Source organism: Microtus oregoni, unplaced genomic scaffold (assembly GCF_018167655.1).
Source record: "Microtus oregoni isolate MIOR12 unplaced genomic scaffold, Mior012 000023F_ref0000262, whole genome shotgun sequence".
NCBI classification, from domain to species: Eukaryota; Metazoa; Chordata; class Mammalia; order Rodentia; family Cricetidae; genus Microtus; species Microtus oregoni.
Window position 1 is genome coordinate 25368495 of NW_024543082.1, and position 26093 is coordinate 25394587.

At 39.9% G+C, this 26093-nt stretch overlaps 1 protein-coding gene across 2 annotated transcripts in view; it reads right to left on the reverse strand.

Moving 5' to 3' along the window:
- Gsk3b (glycogen synthase kinase 3 beta) overlaps positions 1–26093 on the reverse strand; it is a 143540-nt gene that overhangs the window by 45498 nt on the left and 71949 nt on the right. For both annotated transcript variants that reach the window (XM_041673281.1, XM_041673282.1), the window contains exons 3-6: positions 24925–25008; positions 7954–8064; positions 4336–4466; positions 812–918 (exon numbers count right to left, since the gene is read on the reverse strand). In XM_041673281.1, the coding sequence (XP_041529215.1) occupies positions 812–918; positions 4336–4466; positions 7954–8064; positions 24925–25008 (433 nt within the window). The remainder of the gene's footprint in view (positions 1–811; positions 919–4335; positions 4467–7953; positions 8065–24924; positions 25009–26093) is intronic.

The following is a 26093-nucleotide window of genomic DNA, read 5'->3' on the forward strand; positions in this document are numbered from 1 at the left end:
GGATTCTGCCTTGCTTTTCAGATCCAGAGGATCATGGTCTTTGTGCTGACACAGCAAATGTACTAGAACAGGTAAGACAGGTCAATGAAGATTTCAACTCTCTCACCCTTGTGTCACTAGATATTTCTAGTGAAACTTTTAAACAACCAGTGGGTGTAGCTGAACTAATGAGTTAAGTTGACCAAAAATTAAGTAATGCATACAGAAATTCAAAAATATTACTGCCATATCAATTACAGTATTAACATTTTAAAAGTAACATTATTAATTAATCAATTATCTAAGTAGGTATCAGGCTCAGAAGTAAATATTTCAGGAGAACTAGAAAACTAATACAGGATCCATGAGACAGCTCAGGAGATAAAAATTCTTGCATTGCATGGCTGAAGGCCTGAGTCTGATCCACAGAACCTACATAAGGACAGAGGAGAAAGCAGACTCCAAAGCTGTCCTCTGACCTCTGCATGCATGCCATAGCATGCATCTTCCTGCCAATCATCCTTGCCTCATTAATCTTTTAAATAAACTTAATAAAAGAGCTATAGTACTTACACTTCATTTGAAACTTTAAGTTCAAAACAAATGCATTAACCAACTACAATACAAAATAATACTTTTATAATTTGAATGCTAAAAAGCATAGAAATAGAAAAATACACATTAAAGTCTAAAAGGTTAATTTTAGTTAAATTTAGTTCTACACATTTCTGCAAAAATATATTGCAGCCATGCCCTTTCCCTGTTGGAGAAACTCTTAAGAATCAGGGTGCAATGACCAGTTAGAAGCACTATATTTGGGTTTTGTACTCACCTATACTAGAGGTATAATCAGTGGCTCCAAAGATCAACTCTGGTGCCCTATAGTACCGAGAGCAGATATATGAAACATTGGGTTCTCCTCGGACCAGCTGCTTTGCACTAATGAAAAAATAGAGATAAAAAGCAATCTTTAAATCCATACATCAAAGAAATGAGCATTTCACACACCACATTTACCTAAGCCTCAGAAGACTGCAATAATGCAACAACACACTTGTAACTGATTACAAGGAAAGAAATACGCAATCTCATCAAACTGGTATAAAAAAGTAGTAATTTTTAAAGGAAGCATTTGTCAAGTGTTACCTAAAAAACAAAGAGATTAAAAATTACAAAAGGATACAGATTTTGAATTTTTTTGGGTTCCCTGTTTCCTGAATTCTGTTTCTGAAATATAAAAATGGTTGCCAGGCACAGTGGTGCAATCCCAGCACTCAGGAGGCAGAGAGTTGAATCTCTGTGAGATGGAAGCCAGCCTCATCTACAGTGAGACTTCTTGGTCAGCCAAAACTACACAGGGAAACCCCGTCTCACATATAATAATTAAATAAAATATAAAGATAAGGGGCAGGAAATTTAAAGAGTGAGACTAGATCAGAATAGATGAATGTATCAATACCCTTCACCTACATGCTTTTTTAAAAAGAGTAAGAAACTGTGCTCTGCTTTTAAATTGGACTTCTGACTCAGGATGACCAATTCAAGGTTTGCATAACCAAACTATCCATGCTTTTATATTCTATTCAGCTTGCTGTCTAAACACCCGTTACTAAACAAACTGCAAAAAGGCATTCAATTTCAGGGGAAAAACAACTCAGGACTTATAAATTCTATCTCTGTTTACATATTATTACAATTTTGCTCCTAAAGTACTTTATAGTATATAGACTTAAACACTGATGTGAATTACAGTGTCCCTCAGATGACCCCACTCCAAATCAGCAAGCTGACCTACGAGATACACTGACACAGGAGATAAATACACACAAAATCAAACCAGAAAATATCCGAGCTAAAGGTACAGAAAGGCAAAGACACAGCCAGGAGAAATGGTCCTCTAACCTAATGTCTAGGCTTCCTTCCCCCCAATTTACTTTCAGTCAATGATGATGCTAAACTTGTTTTCCCTTCATTAGCAGTTTCAAAATTTAACCTTCTCAGGCCCACATAAAACAACCACTTGATACATTAAGAATGTCTTCAGCCATCAGAAAATCAAGTCACTTATGACTTTTCTACCTTCAGAGTGCACTTTGGGGGCTTAGAATATAGCTCCTTGATAAAGTAGCTGCCTAGGATGTAGACTTTAAACAAACGGCAGGACATGGCCTAAGTCCCAGAACACCACTGGGAAGCAAAGGCAGTGAGTTTCTAGGACAGACAGGGCTACAGAGAGACTCTGTCTCAAAACCAAAATAAACAAGGTCCACTTTTAATTGACAAACAGATTCTTAAATATTGTAACTAATTTTACAATAAGTCAAAATTATATAACTAACAGCTTTTACAACCTGGATACTCAATACTGATGAAGCTAACTTTTTCTTTTGCAAGTGAGAGGTTTGACTCTCTAACTTGTGACCTCAGCGATTCTGGTCCTTAAGACACTCCATCCCTTCCTGCTACTGCCAGGCCTTTCTTCACCTAGCAAAAAATTATTGAGGAGAACATAAGACTGTTCAACTAAGTTTTTGCCATCCTAGTACCTAAGAGCATGGAGTGTCTGCAAAGTCCTACTTCAGAGCTGGTATGAATGGGCTAGTTCCACACCTGTGTGAGTTCCTTCTCCAACTTATCAGAACAAAGCTACTTTACATCCCAGGAGAATCCCAGTACCAACAATGCTCTGACAGTACTTAGCAGCCGCTTTCCACAGCGATGCACTGCAAAAATAACAAGCCCTAGCTAATCCAGGCAGCTTTTCCTACATGAAATACACTGTGGGGCTCCGTTCCAACCATCAAATGTGAACGTTAGATGCTTATTTTCAGAGAGCCATAGCCTGCAGAGTGAGATACTGGGAGGGTTTATAATCAGAAAATTGCAAACAGGGATATTTAAACAAGGTGCGGAATGAGAGGAAGAACCAACTTACTGACAGAGCAGATTTGTTCACTTTCTTCCAGTATCTCCCTGCACCCAGGGAAAATCTGTTGTTAAACCCACAATTCACTCTGCGGTTTGGTGTAAAGTCTTTATAAAAGACGTGGAAGTATGGGTCAATATATAATTGGTGGTGCTAAACTGAAAAAGAAGAATTTCTAACAAGGATGGAAAAAAATTAGACAGGAGAGAATCCAAGTTATAAAGACAGATGTTTCAGAACAAAAGGGAGAGTTTTGCTGGTGGCTGTCACAGAGTATGTGTGATGCTCTATCCTACTATGGACACAGGCTTGACTGCACGTGGGGAGGCTTACAGCCACTGACTACCAAAAGCGAAAGCATCAAGTTTTTCTACTAAGAAACAGTGTATGATCAAGAAATCGGTTTAAGAAATCAAACTAAATATCGTTTCTCGATGTTGTACCTCACTTCTAAATTGAGGTTAAAGTGAAGTTAAAAGGATATGTGTGTGTGTGTGTATGTGTGTGTATAACTTAAAAAAATTATTTGTAATGAAAATGGAGCATACACATACACACACACACACACACACACACACACACACTACATAAACTCAAGCAGTACTAAAGATGAATAAGTATGCAAGTTTCTCGAGTACATAATAATCTGAAAAATGTCCCATCCCACAAGAAATCATGTCCGGGACATTACTTATTAATTTAGAAATAAGCCATGATCAGGCATTCATGTGTTTTACACCATGCTCACCCCCAGTATTTTTCAAACCAAAGCATACTACCCCTATAGTACTAATGGGGCAGCAGTTCTCTGTTTGCACGGGTTTACCATGTGGCTTAGCTCAGCCTCAAACACCTTAGTCTGCCGAGCACTTGGGTTATCAGCAGGTGTCACCACAGTCATCAGCTTGAATGTCTGTACTCCTCTGGAGATTAGGGGACAACTTGCAGGACCAAGTCAGTTCCAGGGATCAAACTCAAGTTCAGTCTTGATAGCAAATGCCTTTCCCAAGTGAGCCATTTTGCCGGCCCCTGACTTTTCTCCTTTAATAGTTCCTAGATGTCATTCCTTTCCAGTTCAGACAATTCCCTCATGTTTTCGCCAGTGCCATGTATAACAATGTATTTGTATATATCATAACTTGTTTGGATATTTTATTGCTACTAGATATTAATAAACAATTATATTATTATTTTAAAAATCTCTAAACATACTTAATCTTTCAACCTGTATAAGGAAATAATCCTCAAAAGTTACATGTTAGATGAAAGGTACACAAATTTATTATTCCAATACAAATTATCAAGACCATCCTCACAGGGAACTACAATAATTTATATTCCCTGAGAAAGAATTACAGGGCCTAGACTACCACTGTAATATACTGAAGAGAGTATGAGGAAAGGGGAAGTGAGTGGGAAAACTAGCTTACCTTCCAAAGTCACAGAGTTTTAATACAGCTGTATCAGGATCCAACAAGAGGTTCTGTGGTTTAATATCTCGATGGCAGATTCCAAAGGAATGGATATAGGCTAAACTTCTGAACAGCTGATACATATACAACTGGAATAAATAACAGACATTAATTTAATACCTCTGGTTTCAAACATCGCTGAATCATTATGCAGTAAATGAATAACACTCTTGGCAGACCTCGAAAATGCTGATGATTATTAGTACACAGTTTTCCCCAAACAAGTTTTATGCTATTTCTACATAAATTAGGAAATCAAAGTATCATAGGACATGTATTTATGCTATTCTTTAGTAATTTAGAAAAGGATCCAGGCATGGTGGCATACAACTGAGGCAGGGAAGTCCAAGTTTAAGGCCTACCTGGGCAACTCAGTGAGACCATATCTCAAATTAAAATGTACAGAGGCCTGGGGACATAGCTAAGCAGTAGAGAACTGGTAAAGAGGCCTGGGGATGTAGCTAAGCAGTAGAGAACTTGGTGAAGAGGCCTGGGGATGTAGCTAAGCAGTAGAGAACTGGTAAAGAGGCCTGGGGATGTAGCTAAGCAGTAGAGAACTTGGTGAAGAGGCCTGGGGATGTAGCTAAGCAGTAGAGAACTTGGTGAAGAGGCCTGGGGATGTAGCTAAGCAGTAGAGAACTTGGTGAAGAGGCCTGGGGATGTAGCTAAGCAGCAGAGAACTTGCCAGGCAGGCACCAAGTCCAGGATTAACCCCCTTCACCCACTTTAACATCTAACCTCAAGACAGCTGGATAGATTTTTTTTACTTAAAACACAGATGAAGAGCTCAGAGAGAGATCATAAAAGCCATATGGGTGATAGATAGCAGCTTTTAGATCAGAAGTCAGGCTCATTATTCTTTCTAGTATCTCAGGTTATAAAAGCATAGTGTCATATTTAGTATCATTTATCTTTCTGAAATGTTGGCCTTTTTTTTTTTTTTGTCTTTCTGAAATCATTAATCGAGGCCTAGGAAAACTCACAGGTAGAGTAAGAAATCTAATCAATTGCCTATTGAGACATCAGTAATTCTGCTAGTAAGTAGAATTATCATCTTTCAGAATAATGTAGATTTCCAATGCCATTTAATAACAGAGGCCGGGGGATCTCCGAGTTCAATGCCAGCTTGGTCTACAGAGTAATCTTCAGGACAGCCAGGGCTGCACAGAAAAACCCTGTCTTGAAAATCCCAAACAAACAGATGCCACTGACACTGTGATGATAAATCGTTTGTTTGTTTGTTTGTTTTGGTTTTTTGAGACAGGGTTTAGCTGTAGTATTAGAGCCTGTCCTGGAACTAGACCAGAGCTGGCCTCTAACTCACAGAGATCGGCCTGCCTCAGCCTCCTAAGTGCTGGAATTAAAGGCACGTGCCACCACTGCCCGGCTAATGGTAAATCTTAATTGCTAGCTTGACGGTACTTAGAATAACCACGTCTGTAAGGGCATTTCTAGACTGAGAAGGGAAACCATCTGGATGTGGGCTGCATTATTCAATGGGTGAAGTTCCTGAACTGCATACAAGAAGGGAAGCTCACGCACCACATATCCTCTGAACATGACGGCTGCCCCATGCGCTCCCACCTTGATGCACCTTATCCTCCAGAACTATTAGGCCTCAATAAATAAATATTCTATTTATTTCAAGACCAACACTGTGATTCATTCTTTTTCTTCTTTCTTTCCTCCCTCCTTCCTTATGTATTTACTTACTTATCTGTAATCTCTCCCAGGACAGACTCTGACTTTCTACAAGCTGGCCTTCATCCTGTCATGCCTTCTTACTCCAGACTGCCGAGACTGTAAACGTGTGCCCCTTACCCAGTCAGGCTCACTTTAAATCTTTCTATATGCTTACTTTACAAGCTCTACTCCCAGTTAACACCAAGGAAATCATTGCTGTAATGATTCAAATTAGAGACGGTAGAGTCTGATTTAAAAAACAAACAACATATAAAAACAATAGATTGGTGGTGGTGGCACGCCTTTAATCCCAGCACTCAGGAGGCAGAGGCAGGTGGATCTCTGTGACTTCAAGTCCAGCCTGGACTACAGAGTAAGTTCCAGGACAGCCTAAGGCTAAACAGAGAAACCCTGTCTCCATTAAAGTCCGACCATAAAATGATTTATTCATGATCCCTTGTGAGGAGAGGAGCCCCGTTAGCAGCCCAATTTCCTCTTTAGTGTATATACTGTTCTTAACTTAAAGTCAGTTATGTACCCGTTCCCACCCTTAACCCGAGCTTTAAATTATTTTCAGTTGAAGATGGCAGTGTTTGGATTATTACTCCAAGACAGCTCTATGTCAAGTGTGGGATAAAATAAGTTACTAATTATATTGCTGCCATTAAGAAAAAGAAAAGAAAATTCAAACAACCCCTAGTTGATGGCACAGATAATAAGAATATGTCTCTAATTAGATTCAGTAATTCACAGTTTTAATCCCAGCACTCAGGAAGCTGAATGAAGCAAAAGGATTGCTACAAATATCAAAAGTTCCAAGCCAATCTGAGCTACAGAAAAGATCCTGTTCGCCCCTCCCCTACCGCACTCCAAAAGAGAGGAAAAATATGTTTCTAATCATCTACCACAACTGTAATTAGGATTCTACTAGATAATTTCCTAGCTACTTTGAAATTAGTTCATATTTTAATAACACTAATATTATTATTTGTATTAGATACCAAAAACTAAAGAATATCTGTTCATGTTTAAAACTGACAAGTTTAAATTTCTACAATTGTAATAAATGTAATAAATATGTCTACAAATAGTAATAAAGCATTAAAATGAAGATACGAATAACTATAGATTTACTTAGTAGGTTCCTGCTGTGCTGTGTGGTACAATGAAGACATCTAAAACTAAAATGATGTTACGGGGCTGGGAGATGTCTCTGAGGATTAGAGTATTGCTGCACACACATGAAAACCTGAGTTTGGATCTCCGGAGCCTGTGTAAAAAGTTGGGACTAGCTGTACTTGGCTGTGACCCCAGCACTAGGTGGAAAGGGAGACCCAGGCGAGCCCACACCATGAGCTTCTGTAAGGTTCAGTAAGAGACCTTCTCAAGGCAAAGGTGGGAGGGAGGCTACGGAGGAGAAAGCACGTCCTCCTCCTCCAGCCTTGTGCCTCACCCCATATCACACACACAAGGTGTTATGGCTATCAATCCCTAACTATGAAAGTATCTGTATCTTATCATATTATCTATTCCAATTAATGTATCTCACGTGCATGTGCCTCCAACAGGATGTGTGAGATAGGGCACGCAAAACCTAGAACGCATGTGCAGGCCTAGAGGACAGCTTCCTAGAATTGGTTCTCTTCCACCTCCAGGTAGGTCCTAAAATAGAACTAAGTGACTAGGCTTGCACAGCAAGCACTTCTATCCTTGTGGAGTAATGAAAACTTTACAAAGGACTCCATGCCTCAAAACCAAGTAAGAACCTAACAAAATCTAGTTTGCTGCTTTTCTGGAGTAAATGCAGTATCAACAGAGTTGAAACAAATCCAATATTCTGCATAGCTCATATCAAATGTTTTGCAAACTGGAAGCTGTTCCATTGTTACATACCTTGACATAGATCACAGGGAGTGTCTGTTTGGCTCGACTATAGTGTCTGGCAACTCTGTACACTGTTTCCGGAACAAAGTCCAGCACCAGATTAAGGTAGACCTCATCTTTCTGAAAGAGAATGAAAGAACAAAACAAAACAACAAAAACCAAAAACAGATTAGAGATTGATCTGAAGTATTCAAATTAGAGTATATTCTCCATACATCCATTCATTTTAAAGAAAAGTTTCATATGGGTAATTACAGAAAATTACTTTTGAATATAAGCAGACCTATACAAATGCATTTATTACACTTTATAACCCCAGTATTGTTAAGATTCGCATCATAGTGCCTATGCATATGTTGGATAGTTTATCACATCATAACTTCTACTATTTTCTAGGCTGAAAAACCAGTGTCTCCCATCCTATCAGGAAAGACAGCTTGATGACAGTGTTGAGTCGAAAGCTAAGAAACCAGGCTGCGAGCCCTGGCTCTGCTGCTGATTGGTGTGTGTATGTCAGTCTGCCCAGCCTGTTTCTTCAATTCATATGAAAGGCTGGGGCAAGTAGTCTGTGAAATGCATTAGTCTCCACACAAGTGTTTTTGTTTGTGTGAGAGCCTAAAATTTGCAGAACAGTCACTAATACATGCAACAAAACTTATGGCAATGAGATCATACTCACAGCTTATTAATGGTCTGGGGTGTCAGTTTCTCTTTTTAGTACCATAAAGACAGCATCTCAATGTTAGCAAGATAGAAAAAAGAAAACAAAGCACTAGCCACACCCTGTTCTTTGAACAGCACCAGTTAGGTAAACTGAGGCAGAAAATGGTTACTGAGTGGTGACACTGCAGGCCAATGTTCACAATTCTCCTGACTAACCCAAGGGAATGGCTTCAGTGTCAGGTTTATGGAGTCTCTCCTACAGGTCAATGCTGCTACAGAAGGCTTCCCTCCTGGTGGTAAATATCGTGACAGTGACAGGGCATCTTGCAACACTACAAGTATTAAAGAAAAAAATGTGTGTTTTTTATAACCCTGGTGGTATTTAGCTTTATGTACAGTTTAGCCTGAACTCAAAAGCAACATGGCTACAAAGAAACCTCAAGTGTGCTGAGGGAATCTCATATTAAAATCATCATCAATAAATTAAATTGGAGTTGAGGGGAGAGATAGATTCTATCCTGCTTTTAATACTTAAAATCACTAGTAAGAATTTTGGGTTCTGGCTAGGTGTGGTGTACACACCTTTAAACCCAGCAAGCGGATCTCTGGGCGGCCAAGCCAGCTAGAGATAAACAGTGAATCCCTGCATTCAAAGAAGGGAAAGATGGGGTTCTTGGTTCAAGAGAGAGCAGGCAATGGGGAAGAGACACAAAGCAGTTCATTTATTAATTGACCAGATAGCCCTCAAGTTTGTTCTTAAAACTGGTGGTGGGGAAAGGAAGGTGAAAGCTGGCAGGCAGTGACGCAAGGCCAGCCATGCAAGATCACTGCTGTGCTCCGTGTACTGTTTGTACTGCTTAAACGAGGTTCAAATACATTTTTATATTAAGAAGATAAAGGTGAAATTATAAAGGAAAACTGGTAAAACAAGGTTCTAGGACAGTGGTTCTCAACCTGTGGGTCAAGACCCCCTTGGGTTCATTTGTAATGATGAAAATACATCCTGCATATCAGATATTTGCATTACAATTCACAACAGTAGCAAGATCACAGTCATGAAGTAACAACAAAAACAATTTTATGATTGGGGGTCACCACAGCAGGAGAAACTGTAATAAATGGCAGAAGCATGAGAATGGTTGAGAACCACTGGTCTAGAAGAGTGGGAAATGAAAACAAGAACACAGAGGAGTAAAACAGTATAGTAAAATTTCAAAATGCTCTGAAGTCTGAAACATTTTGAGTACCAGCATGGCATTAAAAACATATCGTCTCGTAGAAAAGGCTGGTCACAGGTAGGCAGGTAAGTAGGATGGTGTGTGTTCTCCAGCCACGTAGGAGGATGACGCTGAAAGACTAGAGCTCAGGACTCCAGGCTAGGCTGGGAAGCATACATAGCAAGACCCTTCCTCAGGAAACAGGAGAGGGAGAGCTGGCTTAGTGGTTCAGAGCACGTGTTCTTGGTTTCATTCTCAGCACCCACATGGCAGCTAACAACTGTCCCAGGAGGTCCAATGCCCCCTTCTGGCCTTCCAAGCTCCAGACACATATAAGTGGTGCACAGCAGACACATATGCAGGAAAACACCCATATACATAAAATAAAATTTAAATTAAAAACACGTATAAAACTAAACTAAAACTAAATGCCACCAGCAAACAAGAACAACATAAAAGCACAGAAAACAAGAATGTACTGAAGTTTTGTACAGAGTTAACGTCAGACAATGTGCTTGAGGCACATGTGAAACATCAACACATTTCGTGTTTAGACTCAGGCCATTCTCAAGACATCACACTATGTAATATTTCAAAGTCTTTAAAATTCCAAAATCCAACATCCCTCGTCCCAAAGCTCGAATAAGAGAAATTCAACCTTATACTCAGGACCCAGGTTCAGTGGACCTCAGGACTTAGAAGCTGTTAGCACATGAAAACCTTTATCTAAAGGACTATGGACCAGACAAACGGCTAGACAGTGGTTAAGTGGTTAAGAGCACTTGCTGCTCTTGCAAAGGACCTGAATTAATTCCTAGCACCATACGGTGGCTCACAAACATCTATAACCCCATTTCCGGGGTATCCAAAAGATATGCATGTGGTGCAAATATATGCACTCAGGCAGACCATTCCTACTTACAATGTAAAATAAAAAGCATCTCGAAAGAAACTTAAAAATAAAAGATTACTAAACTCGAGGGCTCCTGATTCTAAAAGTATTTGTCAAAGTTTATCATGATACACTTATGAGCAACTCAGAAATGGGGAGAGTATTTGCTAATGAATCGCACCAGGAAGGAAGAACACAAAAATTAAGGATGAATGCTGAGTGCTCAGTAGAGGCTTCTAACTGTAAGGCTCCAGTCTGTCCTTCGTAAGTGCAATGGTTGAGATCACGGGTTTTTTGTTTTGTTTTGTTTTGTTTTCTCTCTCTCTCTTCAAGATAGCAAAATCGGGGGTTTCAATGCTTACTTTTTATTTTACTATTGGGATCTAATATCCCCCACTGACTCATGTACTGATGGTACTGGGAGACAGAAACTTTAGGAAGTGGACTAAGATGGAGGATCTTGTCCCTGCTCCCTTGCAGGCTGCTGCTCATTATCAATGCATTCAGTCCCTCTCCCAGAGTCTCACTGCAGGAACACTTCTAGCATTGCTGAAAAGTCCAAAGCCAGTCTCCTGAGTCTCAAACCAAACCATCATCTATGAGCTCTGTAAAATCAAAACTAAGTTACGTACTTTGAAAACCCAATAGTGGGAGAGACAGGGTTAACATCCCTGTTGCAAGTGGGAGGAACAGTAGAAAACCAAGTCTAAACATGGACAAAATTAAATCTTAGCCCTAGGATACTCATTCCCCAGTCCTTCCTTCCGCCACATCTTTCCACGATACTATTTCAGGTTGTTGAAAGCCTCACCAAACTGACAGCCTGAAAATACTGCTGATATCAGTGAAAACCTCTGAAGTTGTGAGTTGAAACAATTTACTATAAACTGTTTTCCTCGGACATTTTTGTCATGCCAGTGTTTTGCAAGCTGACTAACACTGTGTATGAGTCCATTTATTAGAATTTGAAGAAACAAATGTACAGTCCGTGTGTGTGATACGGTGAGGAGCAGTGGTGGCGCGTCAGTTTGAGACTTAACTAGATAGATTCATAAACAATTCCCAAAATGCGCTAACCAAAGACAAGCCTCAGCAGGGACCTGATGGTTAGCCTGCAGGATCTCATTTGACCCAGCCGCCTATAACTGACATCACCAGGAAGGATAGCTGAAAATGGAAGACCAAGTTCGGACTGTCAGGCTCTAACAGGCCAGATTGATCTACTGAACTCTTAACGTGAAAGTTAACCAAATGGAAAGCCTTATAATGAAAATTCAGAGCATCAATATACAAAGACAGACCAGATGAAATCAAGATCAAACCTGACAGTCACCTGGAAAGTAAATGGCAGGTGTGACTGACAGGGCTGAACAGGAATCAACAAGATACTTCTAATCAAGCAAAAGGGACTGAGCAGAAGTGCTGTGCTCTGACCAATAAAGATAAGTCCACTCTGCTCTGCACAGGTCAGGCCTCATTACAAGTACTGGCAAAAGTCCCTTTTTAGGCAGCATGGTTCAACAAAATAGAATGCATCAAAGAGAGGTAAATAAAATCATGTGTACTAGAGGGCCAATACTCCAATTTATTATACTATGAGAAATGTGGAGTTTAAATAAGGGTTTTTGTTTTGATGTTTTAATATACATTAAGTAACATGAAGTGAGATGTTCAACCCCAGAACACAGGTAGAGAAATGTGACATTTCACAGTCTCAATGACTCTTCATTTGGCGGTTTCTGTAAAGATTGCTCAGGTAACTCATATTTATGACAGTATTTCACAAAGAAGGAAGGCCCAGGGTCCACACTTCTGGCACTTGTAATTTCTGAAACTCAAGGATTGCTGGAACCTCAAAACAACCTCCTTTAATTGCCAGAAAATTCAGGAATTGGATGTAAATTTAAAGCTAATGACAAAAGTACAACACAGAAATATGGCTTCAAATGCAGGCGCACAAGTCACCAATCCCAGAGCTGCTGCCGAGCTTCCACTGGCCCGAGGACCAACACTGCAGGATTCTGTGAGAGCATCTCCTACACAAAGTGGATCTCACTGAGAAACTGCACCCGCTTACATAATGTGGGATTTACGGAGCCTTGGTCTCCACAGCGGCTCGGTTTCCCAGTTCATCGTTGCTCCCTCATCACTGGTTATCCAGTCTTCTCTGGATGCCGTATTTAAGCCACACAACGCGAACATTTAAATGCCACAGTTTAATACCACCTCGCAGCAGTGGCGGCAGCAGTAGCAGGGACAGACTCCAGTTATCACTGTAAAACAGGCAGTATTAAGATGCTTCTGTCCCCAGTTGACTGGTGATGAGAAGGAGAGAAAACCGCTTTAGGCCAAAGCTTTAAACAGACACAATATCATTCTAAAATGTTCAGGGGAAGCAAAGCAGCACATCAGAGTTTAGTGATAAGACATCCAACCCAGCATCATGGCAGCCCTGCACTCTCAGAATTGATGATGGAATTTTAGGTAGCAAATACTCGTAAGCAGTTGTCTTTCCCCTGATGGGTTACAGGGCTAGCACAAGACAGGCACTAGAGCAACAGTAAGGATTGATGGACAATCTTTTTGCTCGGGAAGCTGTGCAAAGGGAAGCTTCCAAAGGGAAGGAAGGCACTGTAGTTTGAATGAGCAATGTCCCCACAGGCTTGAGTGTATGAACACTTGGTCTCCAGCTGTGGCACAGTTTAGTAAAGTTATGGAACCTTTAGGAGGCGGAGTGCTGGTGGAGAAAGTACCTTCACCAGAAGCAGAGCTGGAGGCTAAGTAGCCTAAGCCCAGTTTCTGGTCTCTCACTGTGTGGAGATAAAATGCCATCCCTTTTCTTCCTACGTACCAGACAGCCACCTAGTGCCAACACTTTCCTGGGCATCGTGGACAGCTTCCCCTTTAGAACTGAGGTCAAAACAAACTGTTTCTCCCTTGTGTTGTTTCTGCTAGGGTACTCTACAACAGCACAGAAAATAAACTAAACACAAGGTAAGCATCTAACAAAAACCAAAACCAAACAAACAAAAGACAAACATCTAAAACTAAGTATCAAAATTACCAAAACTTTCTTATGGGGAGAAATTAACTTACAAGTAAACCTTGAAGGAAGGAGCAGCTCTAAGACATTAAGAAAGGGCAAATCCCAAAACCAAGGAGCCAGAGAGAATCTCTGAGTATCTGAGGTTAGCCTTATACTAATTTCTCCACATAGCTAGAGAAACCTGTCTCAAAAGGGGTGGAGGAAGACAATTTGATTACATACAAATACAAAAATTATGCTTAGAACCAAAGCAAAACACACAAACCATGCCCCCACCCCAAATGACCATTTTGAGGAAACGGATCCCTACTACACATGACAAAGAACCAAATAATTCATTTTTATTTAATGGATTGACTTACAGACAATAAGAAACACTAACATCAAAACTGAAGAAAAATGCTCAGTTTCACCCATCCTTCCAGTAACAAAATAAAGATATAATTTTTCACTTCTCAAATGAGAAAGAAAAATTCAATTTGAGAAAGTTAGGAACTAGAAAAGGTCCCTTTCGAATCTGCATGGCCACATGCCTGCTAAGTCTGACCACGGAGCCCTGTGAGAAGTCAGCGAGTTAATACACTCGAGCAAAAGTGAGGCTACACAGAAGCAGCTGGGACTGACCAACGCCATTTCTTGGAACCATCCACTAAAACTATTGTGTACCTGTGTGTGGTCCCTCATGTATGGGCAAGCTGGCGTATTTATGAGGAGCAAGGAATTAAGACTAATCCTACCATCAAAGCAACTTGAGGAGAGATGAGCGGGTTTCGGTTTACAACTCTCAGGTCACACTCCATCACTGGGAGAAGTCAGGGCAGAACTCAAGGCAGGGAACGGGAGGAAGACTGCTAACTGGCTGGCTCAGCTTTTCTTATACACTCCAGGACCAGGGTTAGCACCACATGCAATGGACTGGCCCTCCTACAGCAACCTTCAATCAAGAGAATGTCCAACATTTTTGTAGTCCCGAACTCCCTGAGAGACTGGACCTCTCATAGTGCAGGCTAGCCTTGAACCCACAAGCTTAGACCAGGATGTCCTTGGATTCTTCCTCTTTCTGCCTCGGCCATCTGAATGCTAAGGCTACAGATGTGTGCTATCATGTACTTTAGTGTTTATACCTCGATATTTATACAATATCAACAAAATGAAAATGTAAGAATCCAAACCGGATAGTAGAAAAGGAATGAAGACCTTAGAGATGAGTGTATATCTAAGACCATATGTATAAAATCTTAGGAATCCTATTGCTTTGATAAAACACCAACACTAAAAGCAACGGGACGGGGGGGGGTTGTATTTCCGCTTACAACTCCAAAGGTTGCACTCCACTGCTGTGGGAGTCAGGGCAGGACTCAAAAGTCAGAGCCTGATGCAGAGACCATGGAGAGATGTAGCTTCTTCTGCCTGCTTTCTGTACAGCCAACGACTCCTTGCCCAGGTTTGGAACTGCCCACAGTGGGCTAGGCCCTCCCACAAACACTAATTAAGAAATGCCTCACAGACTTGCCTACAGGCATTTTCTCAATGGAAACTCTCTTCCCAAATGACTCCAGCTTGTGTCAAGCTGACATAAAATTAACCAATACATATGGTTATAACTATAAAAAAAGAGTAAATTCTGATCACACTAGACTGACTTTCCCAGTCACAAAGCTTACAACACTGTCACATTTCTAGAGGCACAGTTACAGCTAAATATTCTATAAAGAAGAAAAATCTTGGAAATACTTTACAGATCATAACACATTAAAAGAAAATGTTCATATCATTTTCATTGATAATTTAAAATATTTTGGTATGTTTTATAATGTGTTAGTATAGGCTTCTAATTTATTGTGCTTGCTGTTTTAAAATGATGGCAGCCACGATATCACTGGAGTACAGCCTGGAGCCACTACAGCCGGAAGCCTCTATTTGTTCATCTTTTATACCCAGCAAAGCAATTTCTCAAATAGGACAAGAGCACAGTGTAGAAGGAAGTCTAGGAGTCAGGAAGGGACAAGAAGGACAGAAGACTTCTGGGACAACAGATTTTGTATCTCAGGAGATTTTGTTCCTCACATATAAACACCTAACTGGTAAAATAATTTAGTATATAGAAACTGATCTAAGGGCATACATCAAAAGAAAAAAATAGTTAAATTCTGATAAACCTTGGTAAGACAGCTAGGACTGGCTGTGACAGCAGAGCCGCAACGCACTGCTGACTAGATAAAGCACTATAAATCCAGCGTAGTGGCAAGAGCAGGCCTTAGAGCGTCAGTTATGGATAAAAGGGTCAATTCACCAAGATGTAACAGTTTCACATGTATGTACAAGCAAAGGACACAGCCACAAACATAGAAAGGAACTGCTGGAAACTGTAATATACCACCCATCATAACGAACAGAACTCGAACACTGCAGACCAAGTGCACTGAACACGTCACCCTACACAGCAATTCACATTCTTCCCAAGCAGGTGTGGGGCATTACACAGGACAGACCACAGTAAGCCACAAAACCGTGTTCAGTAAGTTGAAAAGGAGAGAAATCTTATGAAATACCTTCTCCAGCCACAATGGATAGTAGCCATCAAAGACAGAAGAAGGGTTGGCGAGATGGCCCAGCTGGTAAGGAAGGTGCTTGCCACCAAGTCTGATGACCTGAGTTCAATCCTGGAACACACGGTGGAAGGAGAGAACTGACTCCCACAAGTTGTTCTCTGACCTCTACACTCAGGCTGTGGTGCATGCAAACACACAAACACACACCTCTCACACACTCACCACCCCACCCTACCCCATCTTGAGACTTATGGAAAAAAGAAAACTAAATGTAAAGCAATTTTAAATATTTAAGTAGAGATAATAAAATAGAGAAGCAACAACTACAGAATGAACAAACAGAAACTGGGTTGGGGGAGAGGATGGGTGTGCACGCATGTGCGTGTGTGGAGGCCAGAGGACAGCCTCAGGTGTCATTCCTTAGGAGCCATTTGCAGGTCTCTCACTGGCCTGGAACTTATCTTAGAGTCCAGTCTAACTGGACAGGGAACCTCAAGAACCCATCTATGTGTGTCCAACTACAGATGTGTCACTACGTAAACGTGGATTGGGGGACTAACTCAGGTCCTTGCAAGCACTCCCTAGTCTAAGCTTTATTTTACTGTTTTTCCTAATTGGAAAAATTAAAACAGCTAAAGTAACAAAAAAAAAGAGTAACTAAAAATTAAAAACAAGCAAATAAATAAATAATGATCAGGCAGTGGTGGCTCACACCTTTAATCCCAGCACTCGGGAGGCAGAGGCAGGCAAATCTCTGAGTTCGAGGCCAGCCTGGTCTACAGAGTGAGTTCCAGATGGGGAAACCCTGCCTGGAAAAACCCCAACCTCTACCCCCAAAAGAAAGTTATGGCAAACTATGAATTTAATGATACCAAATAAGATAGTCTGCATGAAATGGAGCACTTCTCTTGAAGCATAAAAATTACTAAATTAACTCAAGATCAAGTAATAAACTTCTAACACAAGATTAAATAATTGAAGACCTCCCAACAAAATAAATTTCAGGACCAGATGAGTTCAACAGTAAATTCTGAAAACCATCTGTAGAAGAAATTAACAACAGCACAAAACTCTTTTTCTAAAAGCAAAAGAGGAAGCTGAGTGTAGTATCATGTACCTGTAGCACGCTACAGTAGGCGAGGCAGGAGACCATTTAGCCCGTGGGTTTTGAGACCAGGAAAACTCTAGCTCAAAAGAAGGAAAGGGAGAAAAGTTTAAATACAGAAGAGAACAGAGCATTTCTTAGCTCAATGAGGTCAATATAACCTAGTACCAAAGTTCAGGTTTAAGACAAATAAAGAAGACAAAAACAGAACAACAGCAACAAACCACAGGAAAACTACAAACCAGTATTCTCTATATAAATGCAAAATTCCTCAACAAAATATAAGAAAAATAATGTCCAAATTTAAAGGCTTATATACCATAACCAATTGGGAATACCTTGGGAATTCAAAAGTGATTCAACATAAGAAAATCCATGTAATATGCCATTAGTGGTAAACAGGATCATCACAACTATCACAAAAGTTATTTAATAAGACTAATCTCTACTTCAAGATAACATTAACAGTTATGGTAGTTATAGAACATTGCAAATGTAACTCATGTTCTTAAATTATACACTTAAAGGACCAGTGCAATGGCTCAGCATGTAACTGCATGCAGACACGCCTGACAACCTGTGTCCAATCCTGGGAATCACACTTGAGAGAAGAGACCATCAGTTCCTACAGTGCACCTCCACACATGCGCCACAGCACCCTACACCCAATACACACAATAAATAAATGTAATAAAAACACAATTTTTAAATGACAGCAAAGTTTGTTACATGCATTTTTAAGGCATCATAGTGGATGGGGAGAAGCACAATTATTTCTATTTGTTGATAATAAGCAATTACAAATTTTATAATTGCAAAAAATCCACTTAAAAGATACTGGACCAGCCTGGTCTACAAAGGGAGTTCCAGGACAGGCTCCAAAGCTACAGAGAAACCCTGTCTCGAAAAAAAAAACAAACAAAAAACAACAACAACAAAAAAAACAAAAAACAAAAAACAAGATACTGGAAATGAAGTTTAGTAAGGGTACAATGACTATCTCAAAAAACAAAAAGAAAACAATTACTTTAAAAATAACATAAAATGGGGATAGAGAGAGACCCTCAGTGGTTAAGAGCATTTGCTGCTCTTGCTGAGGACCCACAAGGTGGTTCTCAAGCATCCATGATAACTCAGCCCAGATGATACGACACCGTCTTCTACTGACTGACTGCCTTTGTCACAAGGCAACGATGTATTGCACATACATACACATAGGTAAAAGCACTCACATGCATACAATTAAATAAATCTTTAAAAACAATATAAAAATAGCCAGGCAGTGGTGGTACACGCCTTTAATCATAGCACTCAGTAGGTAAGAGGCAGGCAGATCTCTGTGAGTTCGAGGTTAGCCTGATGTACAAAGCCAAGTTCTAGGACAGCCATGGCTGTTACACAGAGAAAACCTGTCTTAAAAACAAACAAAAACCCTCCACCACCACCACCACCTGCTGCTGCTGTTACTACTATTACTAATACTACTAATAAAAATTCTAACTTCAAAGAATAAATACTATTATTATTTCTGCTGAGGTATTTTAGCACTTGTGCACGCACGCATGCACGTGTGCCTGTGACAGAAGGAGTGCTAACTGTCCTGATCTACCTTAACTCCCTTGGGGCAGGGTTTCTCACTAAGCCTTTCCAGCTAGGATGGCTGACTCATAACTCCCAGGTTTCATCTGTTTCTAGCCCACAGATGCTGGGATTAGAGGCATGTATAGCCATGCCTGGTTTTTATGGACGCTATGGTTATGCTTGGGTTCTCAAGCTTCCCGCACAGCAAGTACTCTTACCCACTGAACCACGTCCCCAGCATAACACTCGGGTTTTCTAAGACTACCTACAAGGCTTTCAACAAATCACCTACAAAACTAAAACTGACTCAGGAATTAGAGTAAGTGCTGACGAAACAAAACTGAGTAAGATCTAGGAATGCTTTTGAGAATGATATAGTTAATAAAAAAAAAAGGATCTAGTTTTAAAAATTATGGTAAAATATGAGAAAATACCACTTAAAGGTATAAGCAGGATATGCTTGATGAACTGACATAAATGATGAGCACAGTAGAAACAGTGCAGAGAAGACATTCCGAAAAGCCCCACAGAAAGAGAAACGATCACACGTGGAGAGAACGTGCAAGAGTAGAATACAGGTGCCTTGTCAGAGGCGAGACAAGTACAGTCACAGCACGGAGATCCAAAGACCTGGGGCTGGAGAGCGGGATCAACAGGCAAGAGCACATGCTGCTCCTACAGTTTGGTTCCCAGCATCCACAAGGCAGCTTATAATCATCCCTACATCAGTTCCACTGCTGACCTCTGCAGGCACGGGTCTAGACACGAATCTCATACATACACGTAGACAAAACTCCTATACATAAAAAGTAAATAAATATAAGAAATTAAGAGAATGTCCTCTATGTTCAGAGGTCTAAGAAATCTGGAGTTTCCCTTTTAAACAAGAAAAGTGATGCAATCAGAAAGCTACCTGCTGAAATTTTACACTGGAACAGTTGAAATTTCCATCTCCAATGAACGCTGACCACAACACTTTTGCTAAGAGTAGACACTGAATTCTCAACACAATGATCTATATAACCCTTTTCACCTGATAATAGTAAATCTAAGATAACTATGAGTTACATATGTTTTGAAAGATTGTTTATGTTAGGGACAGAAAAGAACATAATAAAAAAATAGAAATCCAATGAGTTTTCAGATGCTACATGTAAAGTCTCCAATAAAGCTAAAAGCAGTGGAATCCAGTAAAAACCTTGCACATTTTAGCTATTATCATCATTTCTGCTATCACAACTATTATTGCCGCTACAATCTGCCCTTGTTCAACCATCACTACTAAGCTATTTTAAATATTACATTTCTATTGCACAGTTTCTGAGGAAATCCACATCCTATGCTGAATAATATGGCATCTTTCATATTCTGGGTTTAGACTCCCTACGTTTACTTCCAAATTCCATTTAGTAGCTGCGTAAATCTGAGGTAATTTACTCAGAGACTATTATCTCAGTGTAGTTTGCATCTGTAGCACTAAGATAACACCAGCATTCTTCACAGAGGGCACCATGCAGTTTGAACTATGAATTATAGGGGAAAGGCCCAGGATACCACCTAATGACAGCAAGTATTCTAGGTGTTCTTTATGACTAAATGTAGCAATTTGCTAATAATAAGTTAACATGTGGGGTCCATCACAGTCCAGTGTTATTGGTAATGGAAAAACAATAATGTTCCTTACAAGCCCCAACTGCTAAGAAGCAGCAGATAGACTTAACAAAAGTGAGTAATCTGCCCACAGTGGTGGTGCTACTCTGTGGCAGAACTGCAGGGCTAACAACACTTCCTGCTACGAAACAGGTTATCTAGTTCATTCCCAAAAGGATTATATAATTCATTTTCAGAATGGATTCTTGTTACATACCCACAGCCAGTGGAAGACAGAAACATTTAAGCTTAGCCTAACTCTGTCCAACCTCACCGTCACATGAGTTCCTAAAAGTGAGAAAGAAACCACTTGACATCCTTCTACCTACAGAGTCTCCTCTACAAGCAGAAGAGAAACCTCTTCTCTTCAATTAAACAACCTATGACATCAAATACTTTTGCATGCAAGATGACAAGAGAAAACAATTTATATAGAACCCAGAACTCCTACAGAGACAAAATATGGCTTTATGTTCATTCTACCCCAACTCACAAAGATCTGTAGAGTAAGCTCTAGCTAAGGTCAGGCATACAGCTGTTTCCACATAAAACTACTTTATTCTCCATTTGTCTATCAGAATTTATACAGTTTCATGAGGATGGTTTCTACAGCCAAATACTAACACTAAAAAGTGTTAGGAGAAAATTCCTATTGTACAGACTTGGAACTCACAGAATTGTTAAGTCTAAGGTTTCAAAACACTCAAATTCCCAGTGTTTCTAACCTAAGAATCAAGGGAGAGATTAGAGCTCCTAAAACATTCCAGGGCAACCTATACTATGCTGATTACAACATGTCTCAATTACTACAGCAAAAAAATAACCCAACAAGACTAAGAATACCTAGCTAATAGTTCTGATCCCTATCTTGATTGAACAGCTCCATCTAGTTATAATAGCTAGCATTTCCCTAGTAGAATTAGAGAGTTTATTGCCCAAAAAGAAAAGTTCCTAAGCTCTGATCAGGGTCTAGAGACACGGTTCAGCAGAAGATGCACCAGCTGCTCTTCAGAGGACCCAGGTTTGGTTCCAGCAGCGACATGGCCACTCACCAGCTTCTGTACCTCCCACTCCAGGTGATCTGATGCCCACTTCTGGCCTCCCAGGGCAATGCATGCACACGGTGTACAGACATATAGATAAAAACACCCAGACATAAAATAAAAATAAATCCTCAAATCTGGTCATTAAAAATATTTGAATCCTTTTAAACTCTATTCAGATCTTAAATGCACTTACAGACAAAAATTAAGGTGTGGGGTTAGCAACAACTCGAAAGTTAAAAACAATGAAAAAGGTCAAGAGTAATGATAATACAGCTCAAGGAAACAAAATCTAACTCCACAAATTATGACATAATAGAGCAAGATGTAATGAGATCGATGTTTAATAAAGTTCAATGTAACTAAGTATACAACATGTAAAGATAGAATATTAAAACTGAAGTCAAAAGAAAGGACAGTGCCAGAAAGGTTTGTTTTGATAATTTTCCAAAAATGGAGTGATAAAAAGTCCAGAGTAGGTGCTGGAAAGATGATACAGTGGTCAAGAGCACTGCCTGCTCCTCCAGAGAATGGAGTTTGGCTCCTAGCACTCACAGCCAGGTCTAATTTCAGTTCCAGATATCTGACGCCCTCTTCTGGCCTCCACAAGCACTGCAGACACAGCACACATACACAGGCAGGCAAAACACCCATATACATAAAATATATATACACTCTTAAAACAATTTTTAAGACCAGAGTATTAGGATACAAAGAAAGAATAAAAAAATATTCAAGCCAGATAGGGAATCCGCACAAAGATTTAGAGTTGGAAATGGGGGAAGAACATCCAATACAGGTAAAGATCTAACAAAAGTCTAGAGGCCCAAATAATAGAATTCATATAGTTTCAAAGACAGAAAAATATTAGAAGGAGAGAGAGAGAGAGAGGGAGAGAGAGAGAGAGAGAGAGAGAGAGAACAAAAAGAAGAGGAACAAAGAGATAAGAGGAAATAAATCTAGAGACGACAAATAAATCTAACCTCAAGTCTAGAATCTGGAGCTGGAAACTACTCCAAACCAAGAAGTATCTTTTTATTTTACTCTGAAAAAATTAAGAGTGCTCAAATTTGAGATATGTGATGTTAAAAATTATTTTTCTTATTTGACACAGATTTACTCTTCCTCTAATAAACTTGGTAGAGACCTTTCCGAATTTATAAGAATGGTTATGGTAAACAGAAAACTGAAGGCAGGAGCAAGGAGGGGGAATCTCCCTCTGAGGTACTCAGACAATAGCCAATCAGCTTTCAATAGAGATGATGGATCCTCCAGCCAGACCAAACCCGAACAGCTGTTCAGTACCTTGTAAGCCTCCCTCTCTGCCCTTTAATTTTGTAAAAGTTAAATTTGTTAACATTTATAAAGCATTAAAATAATGTCTGGTACATGGGAACTATGCTTATTAAAGTAATTAATACACAATGTTTAGGGAATTTTTAAGAAGGCATTTGCAAATGAATCTATATGTTATCTAGTAGATCATGAAACGAATAATTCTGATCTTTACTTTCCTCTCTGGGGAATTATAATGTCTAGCATTTAATAATAAAAAAGTCATGAGGATGCAAAATTCCATTATAAAAAGCTGTGGACAAAGCAGATGCTCTTTAATCTTATTTGGGAAGGGACAGGAAAAAAGTAAAGATACACCAAAATAAACAGTGATGGCAGTTTGCTAGGTTAAGACAAAGGAAAAATAAGTGGGTATATCAACCAATTGGCTTTAGAAATAAAAGAATTCCAAATACTTATAAGAGTTTACAATTCCTAATATTAGTAGATGGATCTTAAAAGCAAAATGAACTAAGAAACAAGTGTTATTAGATAAAATTGCTAATTATGGATGTTAGGCCATTTGTTATGACAATTAATTATAGATCTGTAGACATGGACATTACAAACATGGATCAAGTATCTTCTTGCGTTATAGGTTTGAGGAGAGACACCTCAAATTTCTAAGGAGACCTAAATACAGTTTTGTGAAAAATCATTAAATAATGATTACACTAGAAATGTTCTGTAAAGTCAAAAGGCAACATTGGCTTAATAACATCAGATATTACAAGCATAAAATATGAAGCCCAAAATATAAAGATCTCATTTGGACTAATTTAAAAAAAAAATCAGGTTGTTTGCTTGCGTTACATTGTTGCTTGCCTTGCTTCTTCACTTCAAGGGGGCACTAGAAACTGAAAGTGGAGAGGACAGTGAAAGGCAGCGAGAAAGAGACTAGTAAGTACCCCAGATCTCCTAAGGAGAACAGAGGAAGAAGAGGGTGGGGTTGCTTCTGTTGCTTTCAGAGAATTAAATGCTAGCACAAACAGTGACTATTTGCATCGAGTTTCACAGTTTTGGCCCTGGCTAAGCGAAGTCCTCCATCCCTACTTCTCTTCCTCTTCTAATTAACTTCCAACTAACATAAGAGCATAATTTCCCTTCCTCTACTAAGCAGATGAACTATCAGAGGTTCATAAGCACATATGGAACACAGAAATATCAGTAAAAGATATAAATGTGTGTGAGAACTGAAGACATGTTTACTTGGGTTTTGGCATGCATGGGCAGCCCGTTTTATGGCAGTTCTCCAGGAGTTCCCATCCTGAGCAGTCCTAGATGCTTGGGCTATTGTCCCACCCAAGGTTCCACAATGACGATGGTAACGATTTAGGGTTGAGGACTGGGCAGCCTCTAGAGCACTGGATGACCTCTCTCTCAATGTTTCAAGTGCTGACCTTATAGACACATGCTACTGCAGTGAGATCAGAAAATTTGCTTTCTTTTTAAATTGTGGTGTGTGTGTGTGTACACTCATGTGTGCAAGAACGTAAGTCCATGCCTATGTGAGGAGGCCAGCTCTATTATTATTCCCGAGACAAGAAGTTCTCTCGCTGAACCTCAAATCTGTCTGTGTCCACGCCCCCACAGAGCTGGGACTGCAGGTGCAAGCAGCCATGTCAAGCTTTATCTGTGGGCTCTAGAGACTTGAACTAAGGTCCTCACATTGGTGCGACAGGAGCTGCTAAGCTGTCTCCCAGCAACCCCAGGAAGATTCCTTAAAGTTCATTTTCTCATCAGCTATTTCATATTATAATCCATAATACCCTAGGACTGTTTCTTCAGTTCAGAATCACTGTGGTTTGTGCTCTGAATTCTAATCAATCAGCAAAGTGATTTGCTGGAGGGATGGAGGGGTTATTTCTAGAGTCAGTTCACACTTTTCACACCTACCTTCTCACCACTCGAGTAGAAGAAATACCGCAATCGGACTATGTTACAATGATCTAGCTTTCTCATGATCTGGAGCTCTCGGTTCTGCAAAAAAAGCACATGCAATAATTAAGAATAACAGCTACTCATCATAAAGACCAAGATACTTCTAAAATAACATTAAGCTTAGAAACAGGCTCTGAATATACAGTGGCACACAACTGTAATCTCAGTTCTCCTGAGGTGGAGGCAGGAAGACCATGAGTTCAAGGCCAATTGGGATACTCTACCTACAAAATAAAAAGGAGGGAAAAGAGAAGTACCATTGTCAGACAATGAGTCATTTGCCATTACTCATCAGTAGAACAAATGCAGAAATTAAGGTCTAGATTTCACTCCAATATTACAGGACCACAAAATTCTCTAAATGATCTCCGATAGGCGGTTTTTATAAGTACCAGGCAAATCAATGTTCAGTGAAGTCTCGTGTCTGAGATGCACTCGACAGACAACTGCTGCCGCTCTCGTGCTCTCACTAAGGTGCTCTTCACTAGCTGAGTGTGGATACACCACCTCCACAGGGAGCACATTTATTCTGTGCCACACACTGTTCAATATTATGGACAAAGAAATAAATAAAACTACTCTCAAAAAACTTAAGGGTCTACGGTGTATGAGCTCATGTTTTACCTCTGGGTTATGGCTATACCCAAAGGGAATTTTAAAATATGGAAATTTAATAAGCATAAGCTGACTCAGTGGGTGATAGATTTCTAGACAAACATACACCTGGTTTTCAATGTCCAGCTTCCAGAAAAAGCCCCATGGAACCCTGCATGCCTATAATCTCAGATCTTTTAAGTAGAGGCAGGCAGATCCTAGACACTTACTGGCTAGTCAGCCTAACCTACACACTTAGTATTTCAGGTTCATGAGAGACCCTGAGCTGCGAGGGCACAATCTGCTCCTTCAGCCAATAACCTTAAGATACCAGCCCACTGGGACGTGGTCTCTTATACTTTAAAAAAGGAGCAGAACCATGCTGGCTCCCGTTGAGACGGTTGAGACGGCTAGACTCTCTGTTTCCTGTTTGCGACAAGAGGACCGTTGTTTGGGACGGTGATCTGTAAGTTTTTTCCCTTAAAAAAAATAACCCTTCTTATTATCCATAATTCTCAACTGGTGTGGGA